Source organism: Coptis chinensis, chromosome 6 (genome assembly GCF_015680905.1).
Source record: "Coptis chinensis isolate HL-2020 chromosome 6, ASM1568090v1, whole genome shotgun sequence".
Classification (NCBI taxonomy): domain Eukaryota; kingdom Viridiplantae; phylum Streptophyta; class Magnoliopsida; order Ranunculales; family Ranunculaceae; genus Coptis; species Coptis chinensis.
The window spans coordinates 88,803,222-88,822,152 of NC_141461.1; the positions used below are offsets into that span (position 1 = coordinate 88,803,222).

At 36.3% G+C, this 18,931-nt stretch overlaps 2 protein-coding genes and 1 long non-coding RNA gene across 3 annotated transcripts; all 3 read right to left on the reverse strand.

The window, feature by feature from the left end:
* Positions 1 to 11,204: 11,204 nt before the first annotated feature.
* On the reverse strand, positions 11,205 to 12,826 carry LOC147495220 (uncharacterized). The gene is made up of 3 exons (XM_086563840.1): positions 12,561 to 12,826; positions 11,709 to 12,470; positions 11,205 to 11,626 (listed from the first exon to the last, which is right to left on the reverse strand). The coding sequence occupies exons 2-3, from the start codon at positions 12,441 to 12,443 to the stop codon at positions 11,369 to 11,371; spliced, it is 993 nt and encodes a 330-aa protein (XP_086419966.1). The 5' UTR covers positions 12,444 to 12,470; positions 12,561 to 12,826; the 3' UTR covers positions 11,205 to 11,368.
* A 284-nt stretch (positions 12,827 to 13,110) lies between these two features.
* LOC147495221 (uncharacterized) lies at positions 13,111 to 13,998 on the reverse strand. The gene is made up of 3 exons (XR_015197357.1): positions 13,656 to 13,998; positions 13,332 to 13,442; positions 13,111 to 13,247 (listed from the first exon to the last, which is right to left on the reverse strand). It is a non-coding gene; the product is annotated as an uncharacterized LOC147495221 (long non-coding RNA).
* Positions 13,999 to 14,596: 598 nt separating this feature from the next.
* Positions 14,597 to 17,661, reverse strand: LOC147495222 (uncharacterized). The gene is made up of 5 exons (XM_086566419.1): positions 17,503 to 17,661; positions 17,369 to 17,416; positions 15,164 to 15,189; positions 14,984 to 15,027; positions 14,597 to 14,887 (listed from the first exon to the last, which is right to left on the reverse strand). The coding sequence occupies exons 1-5, from the start codon at positions 17,599 to 17,601 to the stop codon at positions 14,637 to 14,639; spliced, it is 468 nt and encodes a 155-aa protein (XP_086422545.1). The 5' UTR covers positions 17,602 to 17,661; the 3' UTR covers positions 14,597 to 14,636.
* Positions 17,662 to 18,931: the final 1,270 nt, after the last annotated feature.

The window sequence follows — 18,931 nt, forward strand, 5'->3', positions numbered from 1 at the left end:
ACCCGAGTGGAAAAATTTTGAGTGAATTTGTGTTTCAACACATACCGCGGAGAACCCATTTAGGTACGCCTCCAAGGGATCCGTAAACAACCCTCGCTAGTATATTTCAATGAAAAGTTCACCGCATGAATAATCATATGTAGATGTTTTAATTATTGAATACATATTAACTTGAGTTTCAAAGAAATCAATCCTCGCTCCCCGCTAAGGAGATGTATGGATATCCGAGATTAATTTAGGAAACGAAGCTTCACACCGAAGTCGCCAGAGTATAAAATGAAGTTTGTGAGTATCTTTTTCTCGAAAAACTCTCACGAGGGTTATAACTCGGCCCACTAGGGAATTCCTAGTGGTTTAAGGCCTTGTTGCATATGGTCAATGCAACCGCGACTCGCTAAACGAGAATTAGTTTAGGACTACACATTTTTGGCCACTTATCTATTTTAGTGTCTCTTCTTTGCTTGAGGACAAGCAAAGTACTGCTTTGGGGTAGTGTGATAAGCACCCAAAAGTGTATTATGAAACCCCATTGAGACATATAAATTTGGTTAATTATGTGTTTAATAATCATGAAATAAATATGTTTTCATACTTTTGGTGTATTTGCAAAGAAACATGGAAATATTGGTTAAACCCGCAATAAAGCACGAGGAAACGGCGATATATGAATTCTTCCAAATCGCACGTAAGCATCAAACTTCCAAAGCTCCTACCTCTCGAACCAGACTCGAATGAGACAAGAGAGCTCGCTCGCATAATCGTATGCATGAATTCTACGATAGGCGTGAAGTTGTAAAACCGCCCAAAATACCGATCGCCATCGATCGCATATGGACCCACTATGGGGCCACAAGATTGGATGAGTCATCAATCATGGAGCATGTCAAGACAAAAATAACAAATTATTGGTGCAAAGTTGACACCTTGCATGTAATAAATTAAATTAGGTGTTAATAGTGAAAAAAAAGGCAAGGTGTCACTTTGTTTTAATGTGGTGGATAAAAATAAATTAATGTGGTTTGATGATTCACGGGGAGAAAATGAGATTTCTCTCAAATGGAGAAGAAATTAGACAAGGGTGGGGACACCCCATTTACTCCCTTGACTTATTTTCCTCACATGGCATTATTTTAGTTCCTTAGTGAAAAAAATCATAAGTTAGTTTTTAGTTTTTGGTAAGAAGCTTGTAATAGTTTTAATGGAGGAAACACTTGTTTTCTTCTAGAAAATAAATATATCAGTGAGTTTGATTGTTTATCTTCTTCCTTTCTATCTCTCTTTTGTTTTTTAGTTTATAAATCCTTGTCCCAAGGATCATGAGCTAACTTCCCTTTTGGGGAGTTAATCCAACTCATGTGAGGGTAAATCAATTTTTGTTGGTTTGGTAGGTTGTTAGGAAGAACAACTAGCTCTACACCCTATCCCAAAATGATAGTTGGTGTAGTGTCTAGTTAGGAATCAAAGCAATGAGCTTAGAGATAATTCATTGCTTAGTTCCACTTGCTAGCATGTGTAAGCTCTTAAGTGAGCCATACATGCTAGGGATCAAATCTTTTCTTCCATTAGGGGCTTGTCTATGAGTCTAGGAAGGATCAAATAACCTTTTTCAAATCAACAACTAATGATAGTTTCACATGAGGAGGATTAACTCTCCACCTTTTCTTTCAAATCTCTATTTTGGTATTAAGTGCATGTTTTCAAACTTTAATGTCTTTCTTAATGTTTGTGTAGGAAGGAAAACCTAGCATTAATATTATAACCTTACTCCTTAGTTTCCTTTATTGTAACATCCAATTTGTAGTTGTTCTAAACTTTAGGTTAGTTCGAATCCTTATTCCAACTCTACGAAACGAAGATCGTGAGTAAGGAACTTTGAGTGCTTTTGCATCAATTTAGAGAGTTCAAACCTCTAAGTAGTAGTAAACAAGCATATATCAATATCCAAGACACTCAATCTCCACCAAGGGTACTACATAAACACTACTAGATCCATTTTATAACATATGACCCTTCCGACAACGATGCAAATCTACTAAATATCATACCATAATCAATAGCTAGCTAGCTCTGCTATAGTACTTGGATAATCTGATAATATATACATCCAATGTTCTTTATAAGGACAATGGGTTATCAGCTCAGTATGTCATTAACATCAAGATTGTCATGTCTCACATAATCCATCAAGTACATTAGGCCACCAATGATTTTGACATATTTAGTATGAAAAACACAAGTAGAATATTTTTCATGATGAGATGGATATTTATCACAAAATGTGTCGACACATTCTTACTATCATAATACCCATATTTTTCAATAAAAATATCTCTACAAAGTGCTCTAACAACATGATGAGACAACCATGAGTTAAAATTCCTATATTCGATCACCTGTCATTCAATTATGTAATGTCCGAAATTCCCTATACCATCCGGCCGGTCTGGTTTAAGGTACGTTGTGGGCTACAACCATATTCAAGCGTCAATATCTTGACAACTGAATATGCATGGCAGTTACACAATTGAGATAAACAATATAATGAACTAGCTATAATTTCTCCAATGACAATCTATTATGTGTTTCAAATAGGAAATCATCTTAACAAAGAGAGATAGTTAGTTATTAACATATATGTGTCTTGTTTTACTCGAGAAAATAAGCATCTTTATTAATATCATTACTTTGATATCCAAAAGATACTAATATACTATCGATTTTCTCATGTCTTTTATAGGCACTTGTATCAACTCATACAAAGATTTAACTAAATTGTATACCTTAAACTCATCACCGAGTACTACTTGGTATTGTAGTTCCTCAATTAGTTGATCCATATAATAATTTTCTTCATCAAGATTACTAGAGGGGTTTTTTTGAATTTTTTTTAGAAAAATCATTTGATAAATAAAAATTGTGGATCACAACTACTCAACTAGAGTCTTTAGAATTCTAAAGAATAAATTTTAGTTACATGAGCAAGGTTCCAAAATTGTATAAATTTTTTCTCTGAGTGAAACCGTACCCCTTGGCTATTTATATTAGTCTTGTATTTTGCAATACAACTATCACATTTTAGTTTCCTCTTAAAGATCCAAATTCAACCTATAGATCTCCCAATTGAGGTAGATTAACTACCTTCCCTTAGGGATTATGTAAATCAAGAGTCCAGTTTAAAAGAGTTGTATTCTTCTAAAAAAAATGTTTCTCATAAACATAAAACTTTTTTTTATAAGTATGTGAATCTTCCTCAAGAAACATGTAAATGTCATCACCATAAATGGCGGATATACTCACAGATGTTCTTTCAAATTTCTTGTTAAAAAATTATGAGATTCTCTTGTTGTAGTTAATTATGAACATACAACAACTCAATGCCAATTTCACATAAAACATAGCCTCAATTAAATTACCATATAAGACATTCAATAATAATGTAGTTTTACAAGATCAAGTATCACTGTCGTAATAACCTAAAACAAGCATCACTATTATGAGTTTAACTAATGAATATCTACTAAATAATTCTAGGTCTAAAAAATATTTCTTTTAGATTCATTCACAATGGCAAGGCACCCCCCACATTTGTTATGTGTTGGGCTATATCTTCTTGTCTTTGTAGTAACATGTCCTCTTCAGTTGTCAGCTTCATAATAAGTGACTTAACATAGCTTGCTGGATTTGACAAATCTTGTGAAAATAGGCTGTATTTTTTTCATTATCATTCAACCAATTCTTTCCACTATTAATAAAATTGTTTATCGGGGAAAAAAAAACCAATATTAATAAACCAAAATTTTCAATAGCCCCCACAATAACACTGATTGAAATTTATCGTCAACTAGCTAAAACTAATTAGTTTTTTTTTGGTAAGCAACAGATATATATATAAGAAACTGATAGTTCAGAGGTTACAGACAGAGTATCATCCTTAAGATAGTGCATCAACCAACTTGGTGGCCGTGGAGAACCATTCAACTAGGAAGTAAAAATGTCCAAAGCAGATGCTAACTTATGGGCTACACAGTTGGCGATCTATTGATCCACTTAATATTTACATTATCAAAAGTAACAAGCTCTTCTAATACATCCTCAAGTATAGTCTTTGAGGACCGTGAAATGCTTGTTGGTTTATTGTGCAAAAAGTTGCAGACTTCTTTCGCATCCCAAAATTCTACTTCCACTAATGAGTGAACTTTCAACACCATTGTAATCATTTAAGAGCCCCTCTACATTCTGCCTCTTCACCGTTTCTCCCCTTCTATTTTGTTCCTCGCTGCAATGAAACATCCATTAGAATCTCTAATTACATAACCAATGCCAATTGGATATTGTATGTTACTCTTAAAACTTGCATCAATGTTTAGTTTTACCCAACCTAATCTTGGTGGTTTCCATGTCTCAAAAGCTACAGGATGTGCAATAACAAGATTATGTTCTAAACCACCTACCAAAGTATTTACAAAGCCCTAGACTAGACTAGAAACATGTGTCCAGTTAGGTTTAGTATTATCATGCAAAACTCTACATCTTTCTAGCCATATAATCCAGTTTATATATAAACAAAATCTTGTCCAACCATGATCCTCGATCGGCCAATCCATTGGTGGTTTGTACCACATGTCTATCCATTCTTTCACCTGCAAATTCTCAAAATCTATTAGTCTGAAATTCCAAAGAGTTGAAAACCAAAGTGATCTTGTGAAGGAACAAACCAGGAGTAAGTGATGTACAGATTCTATAGAAGAGTTACATAACAAACAAGTTTTATCAGCTACATAGAAAAGAGTACTAAAATGGTCTCTTGTTGGGATAATAGAGTGGTAACACTTCCAAGCAAACAAAGTTTCTCTAGGTCTAAGATCCTTTCTCCAGAAAGCTATACTAGTTTTGTGATTCACATTGGTTACGTATCTTAAGCTTAACTGCTGGTATGCAGACTTTACAGAGTGTTTTCCATTTTTGGTTAAAGTCCAATCTAGTTTATATACTGGGTACTGGGTTATTCCTAGGAATATAAATATTCTGGATACTGAGAGAAGTTTTAATATCAAAAATGGAATTTAAGGTACCTATATTCCAAGATCTAGTATTAACATCAATAAGATCAACAACTTTACTATACAATGGATTATGAAGAGTGTTGATAGGTACTCTACCATGTAAGACATCTGGAATCCATGAGTCTTTCCAGATATCTATATCCTTACCTGAGCCAACCTGCCACATAGCATTTTCCTTTACTATAGTCTTGTGGACTGCTTGCATTCCCTACCAAAACCAAGATGCACTAGAATTGTGTACAGTGGGGAAGTTATTATGCCTATGATGATATTTACCTTTCAGCTATGTGGAAAGCAAGGATTCTGGTTTTGTGATGATATTCCACAGGATTTTACTAAGATGAGCCAGGTTATTTGTTTCCATATCTCTAATACCTAGCCCCCCACTTTTTTTGGTTGGCAAATAAAGCTCCAACTCTTCAGATATAAAGGATGTTTTTTCCCATTGTTTTTCCCCCACCAAAAGTAGAGAGGATGTTACAGATTTTGGTAGCAAAAAAGTACTCATGAAAAACAGGAATAGAAGAGGATATAGATTTAATAAGCACAGTTCTAGCCACTTGTGATAACAACTTGCTTTTCCACCCAGCAATTCTAATGTTGACCTTATCTATAATATGGTTAAAAATCAATTTTTTTGTTTGACCAAGAAAAAGAGTTCAACCAAGATATTTTTCACCAATAGTTATTTTTCTCATATGAAGCAAATTCATGATATTAGCTATATCAGGAGAATTCATGTTAGGGCTGAAGTGTATACCTGATTTTTCAAAATTTATTTCTTGACCTGTGATCTCACAAAACAGGTTTAGCGCATCCAAAAGTTCTGTTGCCTCACCCAAATTTGCTCGACAAAAAATGAATGCATCATCTGCGAACAACAAATGAGAAATAAGACTACTATTTCTAGATATTTTAATACCATGAAGCTTGCTATTCTCAATTTTTTCATTAAGGATTCTGGTTAACACTTCCATACATAAAATAAAGAGAATAGGTGATAGAGGGTCACCTTGTCTGAGCCCTCTACAGGACTTAAAGAAACCATGAGGTGTACCATTGAGAATAACAAAAACCGAGGAGAAGAGATGTATTGGTTGACCAGGTTGACCGAGTTATGGTTAAGCCCAAGAGAAGTGAGGATAGATAAGAGGGTGTTCCAATTGACCTTGTCAAAGGCTTTAGACATGTCAAGCTTAATTTCCATCAGGCCAAACTTTCCTTTTTTATGTTTGATAGTGTGCATAATCTCATGAGCAAGGATGATGTTATCAGTGATCTGTCTATTAGGAACAAAGGCAGACTGATAAGGAGATATACAAGGCCCTATAATAGTCTTAAGTCTGTTAGCCAACAGTTTGGATATCACCTTGTAAGAGATGTTACACAAACTGATTGGTCTAAAATCAGTACAAGAAGTTGGATTAGGACATTTAGGTATAAGGACAATATTAGTCTGATTAAGATGTTTGAGTGAATGGCCTTGAGAGAAGAATAACTCAACCATATTAGTCACATCCTGACCAAGCAAACCCCAAGAAGATTGATAAAAAAAAAAACAGCAGGAAACCCATCAGGTCCTGGAGATTTGAGACCCCCAATGCTGAACATAACCTTTTTTACTTCTTCAGGAGTGACAGGCCTAAGTAAGTCCAAATTATGATCAATAGAAAAAGAAGCAGGAAAGAGGGAAGTAATATGGTTAGTATTAACAGGATTATTAACATTAAGAAGATTAGAAAAATGATTTACAAGAGTGTTTCCTATATCATTTGGATTAGAAATCCAAGTATCATTAGAAGTTTTCAACCATTCAATTTTATTGTATCTTCTATGCCTCAGAGTTTTAATGTGAAAGTACTTGGTATTCCTATCACCTTCAAGGATTTCCTTATCCCTAGATTTCTGTTTCCACAAGAGCTCTTCACAAGTTAACAGGTGATCCAGCTGATTAAAAGCTTTATTTTGAAGATAAGAGTTGTATTTATTAGGTAACAAACTATTAAGATAATCAATCCTTTGATGCATAATGTTCATCTGTACATGAATATTACCAAAAGTAGTCTTATTCCAACACCTAAGAGCTTTTTTTACAGAAGTGAGATGAGAGACTAAAACATGGGATTCTGCAAAATTTGGTGTGCAATTAACTCTTGACCAAGCCTTGTCTATAATATGAAAATAAGTAGGGTGTTCTAACCACATGGAAAGGAATTTGAAAGGTTTTGGTTGTAAATGACTAGCTAGATGAGTATTCAGAAGAAGGGGACAATGGTTAGATTGAATGGATTGAAGATGATAGAGGATAGAATCAGGAAAGAGCATGTTCCAATCAATATTAGTAAGAGCTCTATCTAATCTCTTTTGGATGTTGTCTGGGGCTAATCTTTTGTTATTCCAAGTGAAGGGGTACCCTTTGAAACCTAAGTCAATGAGAGCCTGATCTCTTATAATATCATGGGCAGGTTGTCCATCATTGAAGGAGTAATCTTTTCCTCCAATAGCTTCATCATGTGACAAAGTTATATTGAGGTCACCAATAATAAGAAAAGGAAGAGGATTATTAACAAGAGCTCTAATAGGATTCCAGCTAATGTTTCTAGTCTGAGGATAAAGACTCCCATAAAATAAGCAACCTGTCCAAGGTTTAGAATTTGGACCCATGAAAATAGAAGTAGTGATATGGTTTTGAGAATGAGAATTTACATGGATAGTTATACCATTTTTCCACATAATACACAGACTACCAGCAGATTGAATAGCTGGTACATAAAAAAATTGGGTAGAGAAGGGTTTGAATAAGAGAAAACATATTTTTGTTAGTAGCTTTTGACTCCGAGAGAAAGACAATGTCAGGATTATCTTTATTAATCAGGTGTTTCAAGTGCCGAATGGTTGCTATGTTACCACAACCCCTACAGTTCCAGCTCAGAATCTTTTATATCTACTACTGGTGACTGTTCTAGTTCAATCACTAACCTAATAGAGAGCATACTCAAATCCATATTAACACCAGCCAATAAGCAGAGATATACTACAGACTTCAACTCTTCTTTCCAAATTTATATACTTTTTTATAGTGAACATCAAACAGATAGTCGTTATGAAATATGCAGAAAGGGGTGACCATATATGAAAAATAAGGTGATAAGAATGAAGAAGAGAAACTGTGAAAAGAATGGTAAGAATGTAAGGCGATAAGAGAGAATAACAAAAGCAAGAGAAAAGCATATCAATTTTATAAGAGCAAACACAAGATTGGAAGGATATACCAGACGAGAGAGATGGGTTTAGCTTTTTGTACCTGTGTTACTTTAAGTGAACCAGCTGTATCCATCTGAGAGGCCCAAGAAAGATTTATAGCAGCTGCAGATATATTCTCAAGAGATTGATTATGATGAATTTGAATTGCTTCCACTGAAGATCCGTCATCCAGTCCCCTTCAATTTGATCAAGATGATCATCAAAATTTATTGGGGGCTGCATCTGGAGATTTAGCTCAGTCATATCAACCCTAGCTTCAGTTTGGAAAGTCTCAGTGTATCCAATAGCGGTAACATGGCATTCAGCCCCCACTCCAGTTTCCCCCCAGATTGAATGGAGAACAATTCTTTGAGCGAGTAAAATCTTATTTACTCTTGGGTTAGAGATCAAATCCCAAACTGATTCAATAGTTATTTCACCACCACTATGCTCAGCAATAATATTTTGGATGCTTATGTCGTCCATCCAACAGATTATCTTGTACTGACTAGCCGCTCGTCATTTGGGGATGGATAGTATGGTGTAATAGTTGCCTGATCTGAGGTTGCAGTTTCTATTTGGAAGGATTTTTTTCGTTTCTTTAGAGGTCGATCATCTTGATTAATTTGTTTCCTTTTCCCTTTTCCCCTTACTTTTTTACGAGGAATGTTTTCAGATAATGGTATATTTTGCTGGATGTCTCGTTCGTTATTGATGATTGATGGTTTGGAAGAGTTTGGGTGGGTGTTGGTGGTGTTTTTTATGAGATCTGGAATTGAGATTTAGGTTGGTGTCGGCGGGGTTGGTAAAGAATAGATTAGGTCAGAGGGATTGTTGGTTGATGAGTTGCCAATTAACATTGGGCTTTGCATAGAAAGGTTTGGGCTTGCAACTAACTTTGGGCTGGAGGATATTTCTGGAGCCCTTGGATGGACCAGATCCATATTCAAAGCATGATTTGCAGTTGACTCCAGTAAATCAATAACTGGGCTCTGTTGTCTTCTTTCCATCACTCCCTCCGCATGAATAATGTTAACAATACCTCCAAATGGGGCTGAATGGTGGTTATGTTCTTCTTCAGGTTCTGCTGCATAGCCTAAAGGCAGAATAATAGCCGCTTCTTGCTCGTTTGTGGGGTTGTTATTAACGTCATTTAGGACCAGTTGCTCTTCCCCCTCCTGATTGTTGCACTTATACGTATCATGGCCTATCATGAAGCAATTTCGGCAGTTGTGGTAAGGTAAACCCACATATTCGAAACCAATCCATACAGGTCCTTGACTCACTGTTTGAACAGGAGTCCCTTGAGTGAGTGGGTGGTTAAGTGCCACCACTATCCTGGCTTTGAAACCATCCGCATCGCGTGGAGTGTTATCTGTTGGAAAGACTTCCAGTACTCGACCTGCCGCAGTTGCTATCCTCTCAATGACCTCCGAGAGTTGGTGTTCAAGTTGAAGCCCAGTGAAAGTTATCCAGATTGGAGAAGTGCTGAAGTCTATGTTTCTTGGTACCATGGTTGGACCATAAGACTTCAGAACCAATAGATACCCTAGAATTTGCCATGGTTGATTTCGTAAAATCTTCTGCTTGTCTTGTTCTTTTTCAAACCGAAGAATGACGTAGTTTCCTTCAAGCACAACAATATCAAGTCTTTTTCTCAAAATCCATTTTTGTCGGATACCTCTGAGAATATCATTTGGATTCTCCTCTGTGGTAGTATGCAGCTTACCAATGAGAGATGCGTTCCAGCGTGATTGGGACTGAACAAGGAGGTTTCTGGGTAGTTCCATGACTTTGGGTGGAGAATTGCTTTCTCTGTCAGTGTTTCCAAGATATAGAGATTGTGAGAGGTTATGAATGATACTATCCATGATATATAGATATTTTACTGATGGTGAGTCGGTTGATATAAATAAGGAAATTTTGGGGGTTCTCATCCTGAGATTTGTATGAATTACTGGTGGGATTGTGTGTTTGATAAATTTGGTGGTACGAATAAGATATGTGGGATAGCATGATGTGATTGAGTTTACTAAGAGAGAAATTTCATGGCGGTTTAGAGGCTCATATTCTCTGAATCGAAGGATTTTAGGTGTTCTTCCTGACACAATCTGCTGAGAATATATATGGTGCTCGAGTACTCCTTGTAGCCTGCAGATAGATACACCTGGTACAAAAAAGTAGGTTGTTGTTCTTGTGCAAACATAGGATTAGAAGAGGTGTACATATGATAACTGAAAACTGAATCTATGAAGAAGATACTATGATTCTATATTAGTTATGCTAAAGTGATTAGAAGTCATAAAAGAAATCAGAAAGTTGGATATAGGCCAGAAGTTGAATTTTTTCTGACACAGAAAGGATGTTTGAATGAAAAGACAAGAATTTTCATGAGTATTACGGTATGTGGACATGAGAGGGGGGATTAGTAGATCTTCCTGATTGATGCTGTCGGTGGAACTAGCATCGGTTGAAGTCACTGTATTCCGACACCTGTTTTGATGTTCACATTCTAATAACTCTATATAAACTTGGTTTTCTTCATTACTCATCTTCCTGATGAAGAAAGCAACAATCTTGAAGCTCAATCTCAATTCTGTTTTCCGACTAACTCCGATCACTGACACCTGTATAGACAAGAGAATCCCATTACTTGGAATCGAGAGAAACCTTCTCGAGAGAGTACATTGGAAACCAAAATAAACCGCGAATCGAGCTGAATTTCATTGGAAAGCAACGAAGAAAAACGTTTTAAGTTAGCCACCACGAAGTGTATCTAATATCAATTCAAAACATCCCAAGGGTTCTATATCATGTTTGATGTGTAACCTACGCATCAGAACCAGAGTTTGTAATGGGAAATTATATTTTTGTTCAGCAAGAACTTGAGGAAAAATAAATAATTAAGACACGAAGAACTATATACATCTTACAATAATGACAATGTTGCTTACATTTTCAAGCAACATGAATCCAAGTATATTACATTATAAAGATATTACATCATATGTTCCACCCCGAGAAAATATCAACAGTAAGTGTGAACAAATAAGACCTGAAATCTAATATGTCGTTCTACGCTTGCTCTTCTTACTGCTAGACTCTGGCCGCTCCACACCCAACAGATGGAGCTGTTCCGTTAGTCGGAGAAGCTCCCTGTCAAGTCGGGCATTCTCTCCTCGAAGTTGTTCCTCGGTTAGGCGTGCTCGCTCCCGCTCCTCCCATCTCTCCTTCTGCATTTCCCTAGTTGTGCTATAGATTGATGTGCGTAATCCCTCCACCATACGAAGAGAGTTGATATATCGGGCACGTAGTGTATCCTGTATAAGTCTTTTAGTTTCAGATCAAATAACTTAAATATGTATAGAAAAAAGTTTGAGAACATAGAATACATTGACTTACCGTTGAAAGCTCTGCAATGTTTGGCTGGAGCTCAGCCACGCGAGTATCATCAACATATGAGATGGGAATGTACCGATCACATCCATCGAATCCCATGACAGTATAATACCACTCACATTTGTCTCCTCGTGTCGGTGTAACTGCCGCATAGGCATTGTAGGAACGTGGATGAGACTGTGGAGATGCAGGTCCAGGAATACGGAGTTCAGGTCGTATCCCATCCCTGCCAATCATATCAATGTTGCCTGCTCGGTAAACTGCAGGAAGCAACGGCCCAATGGACACACGGTGCCAATACTCTGAGTAATCAATGTCATAATCCAAAAAGTGAATGGCATCAATCCAACCGTTAGCGCGATGGTAGTCCACAGTCTCGTCAGGGATGTCTTTCGAACTCAACATGTTCGCCGGGGGATCCCGAGGTACAGCTATCTCTCCTGTAGCCTGTCGCCAGCATCTATCCCCCAAGTAATATGCTTTGTGATCGTGACTGGTAAGGATAACCCTAAATCTGGATAGGGTCGCAGCAAATTTGACAATCCCATCACTCATGTGGCGTGATCTCTCCCAAGGTCTCCATCTAATGGAATCAATAGATCGAATCTCTATCTGTTGTCGTGAGATATGGATGTTGTGGTGAGTTTCATGAAATTCCTTAGCACGATTCTCGTAACACCAAGCTTTCATCCTGGGCCATGAATCATGATCATGGACATCATTGAGGATTGCATTCATTGAAGCTAAGTACTCATAAAACCAGACCTGTGATAAAATTAACTAAGTAAGTAAGAGCGCATTCTAATTATGATGCTCATTATTTAAAATTAGGCTTGGACTAAGTTAAAGGATTACCTCGAGAATCGGGTGAACCCCAACCACCTGTCCTTTGGCAGCAGAACTCCTGGTTGCTCGATCAAGTCCGCGATACAGGTGACACAATGTAGCACCCCCCCAATCATACTCCCAAATCTTCTCTAGATCCAAGAGGCCAGTCAAGTATCCCAACCGAACACCACTATGTCCGCAATTAAACAAACATTGTCCAAGAAAGTACAACAAGAATGCCCTAACATACTCTGTCTCCTCCTCGAATTTGCCTCGGGTTGCAATGAATTGTTCTGTGTAGCACTGATGTAATGATGACTAAATGCTTTAACTTGATGCCCTTGGTCTCAAAACAATCAGGTGCCAATCTAGGTAAGTATTTGTTCATGTATGTCAAGCTCTCCAATGCATGGTCAAATGGGATTGTTTGCCCAATCCCAACGCTCATTCCAGTGAGCATCACAAAGTCAAGAGGAGTAATTCCAACTTCTGCACACGGAAAGTGAAAGGTGTGTGTGGTATCCCACCATCTCTCAACTAAAGAAATAATAACACCTCTATCGGAGTGACCGCCAAATGGTACATTAATGAACGGTGCAAATGGAGTGGTCTCTATGATGCCCCTAATACGAGCAAAGTGTGGCTTCTCGCATATAAGACCCCACCATTCTTTCACAAGATGGAAAGAACCCTCAAACGACACTCTGTTACAAACTGGCAGTCCATCGAATACAAAATTTTGAATTACAAAATTTAAATCAGGTATAAAATCACAGTGAAAACAAAAGACAAACACACCTGATTTCGCTTCAGACACCGGTATGATATATGTTTCTCATCTACGAAACTAACACGCGAATAGTTATTCCAATCATGCCCTTCCTTGTCATCTTTCAGCGGCACAATAGCCTGAGAAATGTTACATTCTCCTCAGATGGTGAATAATGTAATTCAACTCTCCAAGGACTAAAGAATAACTACCCCAGTACAGCTTATATATTGTACAACCTCAAATAAATTAACACGCCCATTTCTTTTCTAACATAAAATTAATGAAATCAAACAATAGAAGCAATTAAATATAAATTAAAAACATTTAGGGTATTTAAATAATGTTACTACCTGATGAAAGTCACCTGAACCAGATGAGGTTCCAGAAATATTGTTGTTAATTAGTGCAAGCGTTACTTCCAAATTTTTACCATCTTCTTCTTTTTTAGTAACAGGTTTGGTGTATTCAACGATTGCATTTGATGGTTCTGTTTTTACTATGACACGTGTTGTTGGTTGGTTTGATTCTTGTTCTGCATTTTCATGTTTTGGAATGTTCATCTCTCTTTCTGTGAAAATTGTTAAGAAAAATGGCGCGACAAAAGATGATGTGGCTCGTCGGATTGTTTGCAGGCCATGGATTTATTCATACATTCTCTTGAGTCTCATCGGCATGTTGAAATGCCCATGGCGCAAAATTTCATGAAATATCTGGTGAATTGACACGATTCTTTGGTATAATGGGTATGTCGATATTTTAGAACAAATTCGCTCCTGGTAAGCGGAGGTGATATGGGGCTAAGAAATTTAAGAGAGTTTAAAGAATATCAAAATTTTATTACTCAAACACTGGCAATAGTTTCATCAAATAATTGGAAGTTCAGCGTTCAGGAAAAAGTAAAACCCACTTCATTGATCAGTTGTTGATTTCTAGCTACAACACTAGTCGAGCCTGCGTTATCAGAACAGGCTCATAGTCCAGAGGCTGCCCGCCCAATACAAACTCCATCCAACATGGCGTCTTTTCAATGAGACGAAGGCCCTGGCACAGTTAAGAGTTCAAGACTGTAAACAGATAGCCATTAAAACTCAGTCACTTAAGTAGCAAGATTCTGTGCAGTAGTGTAAAGGAAATTGTACGATGCTTAAACACGACAATCATAAGCGCCAGAGGCCAAGTGTTCCGAGCAATAAGATAATAGGCTCTAGATGTTAGCTCTTGCTTGGGTGCGTAAAACCAAATCCTACACCAGATTCACAAAATGCATAATCTTCTGAATTAAGGCAAAACAAAGGCAAAACAAACGGTTTCACATCTCATCATCTCATTACTCAAAGATATGTTGATGTATTTGATAACGATGCGACAAAACAATTAACTAAAAAACCAAGAAACAAAACTCTTCTATTACAATTTCGAATAAATAACAAAGAGTTCCTGCCGGTTCCAGTAACTGGTCTTATCAAACAGACGTACATAACTCTCTTCTTCGCCCAATCTATCCAAGGAAATTCATAATCACCAAATGAAGCACCAGATTGCATAGTACAAAATCTGCAAAAGCACGTTCTGGTGGTAAATCCTGCAATTGACAGTACAGAACTCAGTTATCAACAACCCTAGAAGCAGCAACAGCCAAAACACACGCACACTAGAGGGAACTGGGGGAGAGAGATACCTTGAATTCTTTGTTCTCTTTGTTTACTTGGATGCGAAGACAAACTTCAGCATAGAAAAAAGAAACAACATCAGTCTTTTTGAAGTCATATAAGCATATTTTCTACCATACAACAGAAAATTGTTTATCCCCCAATAAACGCCTTTTTCAAAATAAAGAATTTAAGAAGCACTTCCTTACCGGCAAGAACTGCAGTCCCAAACAACCTGCTCGGCAGTAAAATGAATGTAAAAACGTGTTACGAATTGCAAATAATAATTAATAGGATGGCCAACTCGAACCAAATAAAAAAAACTTTGTTATCATTTAACCATTTCTCAGGAAGTGAAATATATGAAAGTAGTAACATATTCATTAGTAATATTTATATTAAACTAATACTGATCGACCATTTGGACAATTGATCTCCTCATGTTTGTGCAGGTCTTGATACAATGATGTTATCAAAAAGGTTTACAACTATGATCAAATATTAATGATGGTCATGCCACCTGTCAAGACATTGTGAAATGATATGCCAACACATGTAAGCACCCTCTGGGATTCACCTATATCGTGCACACTGTTTCCTTTTTTCTTTTTTGAGTTTTTCCTTTGATAGATAAAAACAGATTGCTCAAGAGAAAATGTACAATGCACAAAAATTAGTGTGTCTATTAAAAGAAAATCGGTGATTGCTTTCCAGGAAAACCATCGTCATGCATTTAAACTTTTTAACACTTTAATATAAAGACAACCAAAACAGAAGACAAAACAAACAACAACACGAACATGCAAAGTTCCACTCGTTTTCTGTTATTTCCTCCTCACTAACATTCAGTAATCTATTTCCTTACGCTGTGCTATTAAATCGGCGAGTAATGACAAGTTATGGGGAATCGCTAAGGTTTACAACTATGACCAAATCCCGTAGAAGTGATTTCAAAATCGATGGTCATTGCCACCTCAGTTACTCACAAATCGGTATATAAAAGAAAACCAAGATTTTTCTTTTTCTAACCGAAATGATTTTCTCCAACCGCCAAAACAAGCTCCAATTCCAACCTCTTCTCTAGCCTCTCTCCAATTCCACCGTGGGCTCTAATTCCAAATCGTTTTTTTTTTTTTCCACCATTTTTTTTTTTTTTTCTCTCCTGCACACTCTCCAAATTTCTTCTTTTTTTTTTTCTTTTTTCTCTTTTCCTTCCATTTCCACTCTCTTCTCCTCTCCAATCTCGACTCTCCACTCTCTTTACAAATGCAAACATCGATTTTTTTTTCCGATAATTTTCACAAAATATGTTCAAAGTGAACACTATGTGGTGTATTATGATTTTTGAGAACCCAAAAATTTGATGACAACTTAATATAAAAAAAAAAAAAAATGTCGACCCATGTTTTGCATTTGTAACTATGACAAGTTAAAGAAAATAAAAGATTGAAAAACAATGATATTTAAAGTCAAATAACTTTTAATGTCAACATTTCTATAGCATATTGATAAAAAAAATTTTGTACAATGTTGTATGCCAATTGCCCAAACGAATGTACATGCTAAAATAAACATATAAAAATGAAGACATCTCGAATCCCGATTAATCCCCGACCGAAAGCTTCCCTCCACCGAGTCGTTTTTAAAAATGTTAGTAATCCCGATTAATCCCCGACCGAGTAGACCTACTCGCCTAACATTCAGTAATCTATTTCCTTACGTATAACTATTTAACTATCAAATTTGTTACAGATAGGCACTAGATATAACTGTCCAAGAGTGAAGTGGTGCAATTGAATCGAGCTCAACCTAATCTCTGGAATTTATGATCCAAAAGTCAATACAATCTTGGCCCCCAGCTCCACATTGTACCATAAATATACCTCTAAAAAAAGAAAGTGAATTGTTATGTATGAATTTGATATAGGAATCCCCTTTAATCACTTATCCATCAGCTTTAAGATGAGGGCAGAAAACTAATTCTACACCACAGCATCTCTCCTAGCCTCGTGAACAGCTGCAGTCCACCTCCATTGATACAATGAACTTCCACTAATTTCATCTTTATACAAGAATAATGTAAATGTATAAATAACTAGAATAAACCTTAACAACGCCCTGACATTTACACCAAGTAAAGACGAACTCTTCCTATGATTCCTCCTCAAGACTAGAGGACATGAAGAGCTAAAAAAGAATTATGTTGCCCATGAATAAGAGCAGAATCTTTATGTCTTATTTCCATCTAACCCATTTAACTTCTTTCTTGGACAAATTTTACTTACATTCTCCAGGCACATAAAAAATTTGGTACACTTATTATCAATTAAAATAATTTTGAAGTTTGTTTAGAATCCAATTAATAAATCTGAGTGCGTAAGATATAAAATGGAAGGAGTTTGATAAAGTTATACCTGAATGACAGCAGTGAAAATAGCGAACATGACATAAAGATCAATGATCTGCAAAGAAAATGAATATTTTTGGTATTAAAATTAGGGTTCTGACATTTCACGAGATATTGTAATGTTGGTAAGAATATAATGACCTTCAGATTGGTGGGTGTAGAGGCGTAAGCAGATCGGAGAGATTGGAAAAGAGCTTGTGCATCTTTTGTTGTTGTTGACGACGTAGACGACCTTGCCATTTTCTTTCTCTCACTGTTTTTCGTGGTTCGAGTAGCTGAATCAGTGGCAACCAAATTAAGGAAACAGATTGTAAAGGACAAAGCCCAAATATAGTTTCGTCCTCACGTCCAGTTACAGAAGCCCAAAATTAGTTTCTTATCTTTAACCAACGGACAAAAATACCCCTGAAAACAAAAACAGTAGTTGAACATTTCAAATGATAAGTCAATCGAAAGGAAGAAGATGCAATAAGAACGTGGAATTTCAAACAGAGATATTGGATGGCTAGAATTAGACAACGTTTTTATTTTTGAAGAAGAACAAGTTGCAAAAGCTCTACAGTTTTCAAAATTGGTTGTGAAAATTACTATGTAAATCCAAATTCTTATGTGTGAAAATGAGTTTGCATAGTTTAAACTATATGTAAAAATGAGACTAATTGGGTTTGAAATATTAGTTAGGAAAAACGAGTTTTTTTTTTTTTGGCATGTTTGGTTGTCTAAGTGGCTCACCACTAAATTTCCTAGTCCCATCGTTGTGCGAGACCATTGAAGTTGCCTGTAGACAATTGGAAAAGTGGGATAAAAAAAACTTAACAACAATCAGAATGGCACACAATACTTAGGGCCTATTTGTTTTTTGGGTTTAAGTTATAAGAGGGTCTTATAAGTGGGTCTTATAAACTGGTTTGTTTTTCATTTTAAGTTCCTCTTATAAGAACTTATAAAAAAAGAAAAAACAAACACACAACATCTTATAGATGGTTATTTGACAAATATAACCCTGTTTTACATACCATTACATAACTTGTACTTCCAATCATTATTCAACAAAATGATCTTCTTTCGCGCCTAGTTTCATAACACCAATTCACATACAAACAACATTTCAAAATAGAAATCCTCTTAAACATTACGTTTAAATCCAAATAGAAATACAAATACAACATAAAATGTGCGCCTAATAAAACTCATTCCTTATTATCTTTCTTCTTTACATCATTGATCCCAAGTTCATCCATCTTCTTTAAGAAAGCCTCACAAACATCATTTGTTATAGCTTGTTTCATCTCAACAAATGTGCACAATTTGACAAGCTTTTCCAGTTCACTAGAATCATTCTCTGTTACAGCAGACATAGAGCTTGTGCCACTCGTCTCCCCAAACCATTGGAAGAATCCACATCCTGCAAATCCTTCATTAGTCGATTGTGGACAACGATAGAATTTCCTATTAACACTATGCTTTTCCACAACAAAACCAATAGTGAAAAATTACACAGACACTCAATTACACAAGTAATTAGCTAAGTATTTGTCAAATGTGAAGATAAGTAGATAAGTATTTGTCA

Coding starts and splice junctions, on each gene's coding strand:
- LOC147495220 (XM_086563840.1), bottom strand. CDS start 12,443: ATGAATGCAATCCTCAATGATGTCCATGATCATGATTCATGGCCCAGG. Junction 11,627..11,708: donor ACATTGCAGAGCTTTCAACG/GTAAGTCAATGT, acceptor AGACTTATACAG/GATACACTACGTGCCCGATA.
- LOC147495222 (XM_086566419.1), bottom strand. CDS start 17,601: ATGGCAAGGTCGTCTACGTCGTCAACAACAACAAAAGATGCACAAGCT. Junction 17,417..17,502: donor CTACACCCACCAATCTGAAG/GTCATTATATTC, acceptor TTTTCTTTGCAG/ATCATTGATCTTTATGTCAT. Junction 14,888..14,983: donor AAGAGAACAAAGAATTCAAG/GTATCTCTCTCC, acceptor TGTCAATTGCAG/GATTTACCACCAGAACGTGC.